At 34.3% G+C, this 9563-nt stretch overlaps 1 protein-coding gene across 1 annotated transcript; it reads left to right on the top strand.

Annotated features, from left to right (window-relative positions):
* The first annotated feature begins 224 nt into the window (after positions 1-224).
* Positions 225-8889, top strand: LOC127856355 (uncharacterized). Its single transcript, XM_052392500.1, has 2 exons — positions 225-993; positions 6197-8889. The coding sequence occupies exons 1-2, from the start codon at positions 569-571 to the stop codon at positions 6915-6917; spliced, it is 1146 nt and encodes a 381-aa protein (XP_052248460.1). The 5' UTR covers positions 225-568; the 3' UTR covers positions 6918-8889.
* Positions 8890-9563: the final 674 nt, after the last annotated feature.

Raw genomic sequence — 9563 nt, 5'->3', positions numbered from 1 at the left:
TTGTTATCAATAAGCATTCGTCTAATGAGTATATGCCTATTTCAAGCGAAGGGAGAAACATTAGCCCTCATAAATTTTATTTTTATGTACTGTGTGTGTAGCATGTTCGCCGATAGAGTTTTGATAGAGTTTAAATAAAAGGTGTATACAGATAACGTTACAAAAATAATTTGAAACCACTAGTTAATTTAATTTTGTAAGTAAATTATAGTTTGGTTATTGATATGCAAGCTTTAATAATAGTTGGACGCGTAGAGAAACATGTATGGGTCGGGATGAAAATGTAGGTCGAATGAATCGTAAGAGATAAGGGCGTCTCCAGCTTTGTTCTATTTATTTTTATTGTTTCAACAATTTACACAATCTTTTCAAAAGAGGGACATTAGTAGAAGGTTAATTTTGTTTTAAACTGTTTATCTATACAGAAAAGTGATGTCAACTGAAAATCTCACGTAAAACAACGTAATATAACGAGGACGAGAACGAGTTAAAAATGCCTTCTTCATTAAAGGAATTGTTTTGGTACGTTATTTTTTGTAAATAAGTAGACTTTGAAAAAAGCATTGTGATGATGAACATGAGACGAAAAGCTTGCATCCGAAAATCGGTTAAAGCAGCTTTCATTATTGTATTAGTCTTTGTGATAATATTCCATATACGGATATTATTTGAAGAGAGTGATATCAAGATAATCATCAATGAAGATATCGACGTACAGGCGTACTTATTAGAACCACTCACAACGGACGATTTTCCAACATCCGGTCACGTGACGCCGTTAATTCCCCACGTGATCCATCAGACTTGGAAAAACAGAATGATTCCACTTGTCTTTCATGAAAACGTCCGCTCGTTCATTGATAATAATCCAGAGTTTGAATACCGATTTTGGACGGACGAGAGCGCCCGCAGTCTCATACAGCATCAGCATCCAGATCTCTTGGACTTGTTCGACAATTACGTTGAACCTGTTAGGAGAGCAGACTTGCTGAGGTTACCAGATGATATATTTATTATTATTATTATTGTGTCATCATCATGATCATCATGATCATCGTCATCATCATGATCATCATGATCATCGTCATCATCATGATCATCATGATCATGATCATGATCATGATCATCATCATCATCATCATCATCATCATCATCATCATCATCATCATCATCATCATCATCATCATCATCATCATCATCATCATCATCATCGTCGTCGTCATCACCATCATCATCATCATCATCATCATCATCATCATCATCATCATCATCATCATCATCATCATCATCATCATCATCATCATCATCATCATCATCATCATCATCATAATCATCATCATCATCATCATCATCATCATCATCATCATCATCACCATCATCACCATCGTCGTCGTCGTAATCATCATCATCATCATCATCATCATCATCATCATCATCATCATCATCATCATCATCATCATCATCATCATCATCATCATCATCATCATCATCGTCGTCATCATCGTCATCATCATCATCATCCTTGTCCTCATCCTCCTCCTCCTTATGATCATCACCACCACCACCACCACCATCATCATCATCATCCTCGTCCTCATCCTCCTCCCGCTCCTCCACCTCCCCCTCCTTATCATCATCATCATCATCACCACCACAACCATCATCCTCATCATCGTCATCATCATAATCATCAAAGGAATCATCATAGGAATCCTTATAGGAATCATCGTAAAGGTCAGTTTAAAGTCTCTTGTCAAAGAGCATGTCAGGGATCGGCCACTTCCAGAATTTCTTCCATGAATTCGTAAAGGTAATATCACGTTATGGTGTATGAAAGACGTCGATTATGCCGTTTATCACAAAACATAATGCACTGTAGCTTGTTTGTATGTAGCGTGTGTTCAAACGTTATCTGTATATGCCATTAGCCAGAAATATCGCACAACAGGAAGTGAAAGCACTTGAGCGGACACGTGGTCCAATGGCAACACATTCGTCCCATGACTCAGGGATCGCAGGTTCGATCCTTACCTACTTACTCGTAATTACAAATAGTAATTCAACAGTGGTACAGTGTACTAGATGCTTCAGATCATTCGCTAAAACACAAATAATTGTTTATAGCTCCGGGCGTGTCATATATCTTGTTCTTTCCACCGTCATCCAGCTAAACAGTATTTTGGATCGAAGGTCATATTTGATAATCCCTGCGCACTCGATTCAAATCTACTTTTCACACAGAAACGTACTTGCCAACAATACTGTCCTACCGAATTCAGATCGCATTTGGATTGTGAAAATGTCTAAATCGATGTAGACAAATGAGTTTTTATATGACCTGTCTTAACCGTTGGACGTATTTTAAATATAAAACTATATGGGTCGCGCTCTGTGAAAAGCGGGCATAATGCATGTGCGTAAAATATCTACCCAGACAAGCCTGTGCGGACTGCAAATACTTCGCAGGGAGACACTTTATACACGGAAATCTAGTCTAGACAGAAAGTATCGTCCTAGAGAAGTCTGTGCGATACTTCACTATTATGCATTACGTCCGGGTTTACCATAGCGTGATTCATTAACCCATTTATGCCTAGTGGACTCTCCAATCCTTCTAAATTGGATCAATTTATTTCCAAAATTAGGGACGTCTACTATATTTATTTCTATATTCAGAATATTTCTTACAGAAATTTCTTTAAGCAATCAGCGCACACCCTGATAAGACGCCGAATCATGCGGCGTCTCATCTGGGTCTATGCTGTTTGTCAAGGCCTTTTTTTCTAGACGCTAGGCATAAATGGGTTAAATTAAATGTATGAAGCAAATTATTCACCATCTAACTTAATTGATTCGAATAAGTTACTCGTTAAACATTGCTCAGAACTATATAAAACCGTTTAAAGGAGGCCTTTTCACGTTTTGGTAAATTGACAAAATTGAAAAAAAAAATGTTTCAGATTCGCAAATTTTCGTTGTAGTTATGATATTTGCGAGGAAACAGTAATACTGAACATTTAACATGCTCCAAAATATCCATTATGTGCTTCTTTTGACGATTTAAATACCTGAAATTTATAAAGCGTTGCAACGCAAAACGATTGAATACTTTGGAGTGTTCTGTTGTTGTCGTAATTTTTTGTGATACTACGAGTATTGCTTATACACGCCGGGTATGCGGATACTTTATTAACAGATGGCACTTCGATACCAGATAACAACAAAAGCCACGCGCGAGAGTTGACTTCTTCAGCTTTTTTCGACGTAGCTGTTTAACGTCACTTTTGACCTTAGATGACCTTCATCATGATTGATCCGAAATTAATAAACCCGAATTGTTCATTGGCTAATAATACACAAATCACCGTAAACATTGGTAGTCTGGTTCCCAGACTAAAACATTGGATGCATATAATTTGAACTGAAAATGAAAAATGAATATATTGTAAATTACATGTAAATAACAATAAATTAAAAACTGTCATGATACAAAACATCCTCTAAACATTACATCGAAACGTTTCTCCTTAGTTTACGAAGCAGTATAGCATTAATCACATGTCTGTACAATTAAAAGAATCTTTTGTTTACATGCCGTAGCGGCCACAATAAACACTACAAAAACAGGCTAGATTGCACTTTACCGGTACGCAGTTGTTTACCACTATCGACAAAGCGGGGGTTTGGGGCGGTAGCCCGCGATACTAAGGAAATATATAGGTGTTGGAAAATGGAAATATATCTGTTTTGATTTATTTTAATCCATATTTGCGTTAATTAGTGTAAATATGTTTCTTTGTACTTTGTTTCTTTCATTTTTTATATAAAGTTATGTTTTTCTGCAAAAAAAAATCATATCACTATGATGCTTGTAATATTGTAATATTTCACTTCTTTATATTGTAATATTGAGTCTTTTATGTTTACATTCTACTACCATCTGTACACATTATAACACATTATCTTTTATTTAATTCCAACATTATGTTTATAGTTTTTTCAGTGGCGAGTATGTTTTCTTTTCCTATTGAAACTAATGTATTACTCGTTCAATTATGAAAACCTAGTCATAACAATACTTATTGACAATAAAACATACAATTTCACCTCGTCTTGTTCTTCATTTTTATTTGTAAATACATTAAAATAAATTATCTTATTATCACTCACTACGTACCTTCACTAAAATACATGGTCGCTTCATTCCATCTCCTTTCACTGGTCGCAAACATTACAACATCAACGCCGTATATCTTTTTAAAGACATTTCTTGTTTGAATTGCTGTTCTGTTCATTTGGTTTTCAGACAAGTAACATTGTTTGGTCGATTAATGGTATAGTACTTCGTATTTCGGAGCAAGAAAGTCGTTAAAAAACAGTGGATTATAAAAAAAGAGATAAAATTTCATCTATAATCATCATGAATTCGATGATCAGAACGTATTTCAACAAAATAAAAATACTTGGAACTAAATCAAGAACGTGCCAACTTATTGATATAAAAGATCAATATGTCAATTAATGTTACAACATGTTAAATTTTAGTTAAATAACGTATTTGAGGAAATTCAAATGTTTTAAGAGTCGGATGCAAAAATTTCATGGACACTTCTTCTACCGATCATCTCAAAGACAATGACACTTCGATTCCAGATAACTCGACACTTTTTACCAGATATAACACACTCTATTTAGTGAATCAGAAATGCAGAATTCACCGTGGAATACTGCTATAGTAAGCAGGAAATAAATACAAATGTATGTACGGACGTAAATTAAAAACGAATTACCGAAACATGTTCTTATCACTTTGGAATATGATAATATAAGGGAAAGGGAAGTGTAAAGGGAAGTGCTTCCTAAAAGTAGAGCTCAATATTAAGGGAGTTTTCCAATCTCTTTTAATTTGTATGGCTACGCATAACTATCGTCTTCATGATGCGATTCTAATGAGCACCAATGACAAAGGATTTTATGAGGTGTATTGGCCGCTTTAAGACCCCTTGCTCCCCTTATCTAGAGTCCTGCTATACGTTAAATTGAACGCAGTCGTGTTGATCCACATGATCCGTTGTATTTTCAATTCTCTTAATCTCAATTAACTACTTAAAAACAAGTTTATTATTTAGACAATTATTTTCGGTCGTCACTTGAAACATATTACTTCAGAAATAAGCATTTGAATCTTATTTAAAATTTGCACTTATAATATTAATTATATAAATGAATAGTAATAAGATTTTTGAAAACGAACAACGCCATTGGTTATATTTTACATGTGTGCGTTATGCATAGATTCCCAATGTGTCGGGCTTGACAATGCCAATTGATTCGTTCTTCAAAATGTTTGGTAAGAATAGCCATAATATACATAAATGTATTTCAGGTAGAAGATAAAACTCGGTTATCAGAGTGCCCAATTTGTTGAAAGTCTCTGTTATCCGAAGTGCCCTATATCGGGAATCAAAGTATCCGCAACGTCATGAATACCACCTATTAAAACATGCTCTATCTTCGTTTATATTTCATTGAATACTATCAAAATTTCAGTATTTGAAGCACAGTGATTACTCTACATGCTGGAAAATCAAACAATTACTTGCAATTCTTCTAAGTAGTTTTATTTTGTTGAAATGTTTGCTGTTCATCCAGTTTATGCTGTTTTCCGACCGAATTTTCTAGTTTTTGGGAAAAAATCTACCATTCTTCCGTGATTGTTTTCTTTGCAATAGAAAAGGCTACACCATTTCATAAACTTGACCATGCGCCTTGTCTAAAAAACTAATCTTTATGATATAACTTAAAAAAACTGATGAACTTTCCTCTCGCGCGTGGATTTTGTTGTTATCTGGTATCGAAGTGTCATCTGTTATCAAAGTATCCGCATACCCAGCGTGTTATATGAAGTACAAAATACAACACTAACGATATGAGCACAGATGACCGAGTGGTTTAAGCGGTAAACTTTACTCCAGGGCTCTACGGGTCCGTGGTTCGAGCGTCGTTGAGGGTGACTTTTGTTCTTTCTTTAATTTTTTTTTTATACTGGAGCTTTTTAGATCCAATGTTTATATTTATCAATATGAAGCATTTAATGACTCATTTCAATACATGCCAAAATCTGTTAAAAAGGTCCATTTAAAACTTTTTGATAAGTTGACATTTACTGATTAAAAGAACAATAACCATTTTTCAGGTACGTCGTTCTTTACGAATTCGGGGGCGTGTACGCAGATCTTGACACGCGATGTCTCCGCCCCCTTGAACAAGTGATCTCACAATACGCATGCGTGTTATCACCGGAACCGTACGAACACGCGTCTCTGATCTTCAACACGGAGTTCATGGTGACCAATTCCATCATGTTCTGCCGAGCCGGGCATCCTTTCCTGAAACAGGTTTTACAGAACATCGCAGATTTCAACCACTTCAGCCAAGACATCGACTCCACCGGCCCAAACTTCTTAACGTATCAGTTGCGAATATATAACCGGCTAAATGGCGGACGTTTGTCAAATGTACCGGTACATAAACAACTGGACAATGCGAGAAACAGAGTGTATTTCAAAGGCACCCAAATACCAACTGAGTATTTTTCGGATTATGTTTTCATACCGTCAAGTCAATATTTTCAGAACGAATTAGATCAGATTCGATTTGATCAATTCCAAAAACTGTGCTCGAGTTTCCGAAGGTTAAACATGGTGCAGATGCGAGGCTGTGTGACACTAAAAATTCGCGGATTTTTTAAGCGCGAATCTCGGTTTGAGTTTACAAAACATACTTTCCACCACACAGGTAACACACCTTCACATGAAGGAAACGTAGATATTCAAGACATCATTCCTTGGTTCCTCGGATACGATATTTCGTATCCGATTTTAAGGAAACATCATATTTCAAAACCAAACTATTGAACTATTGAATTTTTTTAAACGTAGTTCATTAAATAAATACAAAATGTAACGATATTTTTTATAATTAATTACTCAGAGAAGTAACGTGTTTTTTTTTTAATCATTTACTCTTGAATTTACCGTTGAATTAACCCTTGCATAGCGAACTTACTGGGAGATATATATGCCATGGTAAGGTCAATTTGGAACATTATCATCCAAGCAAAAAGGTAAATTAAACTTTCAAAATCATCAAGTTTGGCCTAATGACTTTTTTGAACTTTGTTAGTATAATTGTAAGGTCTAAATGTTGACATGCAACATCAGTACTTAAATAATTCAATTCATCTGTTTTTAAGATCTTCGGTACAAATCTTATTAATATGTTTAATGACGTGTAGCAAGACAATAATATATCTATGTTGTCTGTTAAAGCCGTAATAATATTTGATTGCATTTCTCTAAACGTAACAAAACACCGCCATTTATTAAAAAACGAACTATTTCATCAAATTCAGTGATTGCAGGAATAATTATTATGTCAGTACCATATGACAAAATGACACAGATGATATGCTTTTAAATACATTTGTGTGATTTCTATCCCGCACTGCTATTTTTGTTCCATGTTTTGTTCAAAATGTAATGTTTACAGACATTCCATTATACTGGTTATAAAAGTAATTGTATTGGTAACTGTCTAGACCTGTATATTGTATCTCCTTAATTCTGCTTTGGTGACATTGAGATGTTTGCATCATATCTGTTCATGATCATCAACATTTAAGTTGTACTTTAGTGTAAATTAATGTATTTTAACCATTTGGTACGACGCGAAGAACATAAAACCGAAGGTTATGCCATCCAAAAGGGTTTAACGATGGACTCTTTGTTGATAGTTAATTTTTTATATTTGAAAATATAAAAACACATTAACCTATTATATAAGAATACTTAAAGTTCATTAAATTAATAACTAAATAATTATGATAGACGCAGGCAAAACAGATATCTTCCCAGATCATGCAAACTGATACTATATTTGATGACGCGACCTTGTAAGACTATAAATATTAAATGGAATGCGGATTTAATTGTTAGTCACGCATTGCTCTCCTGATAATGAGTCTTGAATTTCACTGTTCAAATATATTTGGAATTGGCTTGGAGATGTTGAATTTTCATCATATGTTTAAATTACATGCTAAAAAATATAATTCTGTTTGATTTTAACCATTTAGTAATTTAATAAAAGACAAGCAACAAGGAAGGTTTCTCCATATAATGTTTCCTGACTTTTACTTTCTCTATAAATAAAGTGTAAAATATAAAGTTAGGTAAACGTAATTTATTCATAATATAGTCATATCTTTGCTAGTTCGTTTTCTTTAAACAGAACGTCCATTTGTTCACGATATAAATCAAAGTCACACCCCGCCTCGCCTTGGCAGCTATTTATAATAATTGCACATTAGTTATGTGGACTGTTTCAAACAGTACGATGACTCCTATCTAGTACACTATATATAACATATATTCATGCATGAACGAAAGTCTCCTTTTGCATTGAATTAATGTCACTGTGTCTCACAAGGGAAAGCAATATTCCAAAGTGTACCAGTCCCATTATTCGAAAAACAATATATTATTTACATCCATTCACAATGTCTCATACATTCATTCATAAAATCGACAAATGTCGTGATAGGGAATGCAAATATATCTAGAACATCGCGTGTTGTATCTGATAAATAAACCCGTTTAAATGTTCTTACATGTAAATAATAAATCACGATGCAATATGTTACACAATCAATCTCATAAATAGAAACAGAGGTGTGATGTTGCAGGAGTGTTTTTATTAGAGAATTTAATGTACTGTATGTACATGTATAGCAAGTGACAAATTGTCACCAACAACTCCTCACAGCACAAATGTTAACCAAGTAAAACTCCAATTGCACACTAAAGAGATAAATAATATTAACATTTAGATGTTCTATATTTTGGCAAAAGACTGATTGCTTATATTTCATCGCAGCAAAAGACATTAATAATTTGAAAACAAAATGAGCCGACAACGACCAATTAAGCGTTGGTATTCTTGTGTATATTCAAGTACATTTTGCAATACATGGAGGTATGGTGCCGTACCGCAAACAGTGTGAAAATGTATAAGCAAAGCATTTTTATGTACTATCAATAAGCGTACACAATTTTATATTAGCCCACAAACACATTATTATAAATGGGATATCCGCCATGTAATGTGAATTCAAATGCTAACAAGCGAACCTTCATCGGCCACTATAAGGAACTATATTTTATTACAGTTCGAGGTCCTATGTTTGACAAATTAGAAATCCTCAAACACAGCAACTTACTTCCCTTTCTAAGCCATTACTCTAAAGCGAGAGGCGTTGACTAATAACCACGTGGCAATGTATTACTTATTGTTCGAACAAATAAAAATAAAATAGAACTAAATGCTAATTCCTTAACGTCATTGTCCGTTTACACGCAGCTTTTGTTATGCTCTTTAAAGTGTGAAATCGTCGCTACAGTCGCATACAGGCACACCAATACAGTAAATACAGCAAATTTAAACAGTTATATTTTTCAAATTAATAACGTTCAAAGATATCCCACAGTCTTTTAATGGAATTG

The sequence above is a fragment of the Dreissena polymorpha genome, chromosome 13 (genome assembly GCF_020536995.1).
Source record: "Dreissena polymorpha isolate Duluth1 chromosome 13, UMN_Dpol_1.0, whole genome shotgun sequence".
Lineage (NCBI taxonomy): Eukaryota > Metazoa > Mollusca > Bivalvia > Myida > Dreissenidae > Dreissena > Dreissena polymorpha.
This window is presented reverse-complemented; position numbering and strand designations above follow the sequence as displayed.

Bases quoted from the DNA above. Each gene is read 5' to 3' on its own strand.
- LOC127856355 (XM_052392500.1), top strand. From the start codon at position 569: ATGATGAACATGAGACGAAAAGCTTGCATCCGAAAATCGGTTAAAGCA. The intron at 994-6,196 runs GTTACCAGATGA...ACCATTTTTCAG, and splicing joins AGGAGAGCAGACTTGCTGAG to GTACGTCGTTCTTTACGAAT.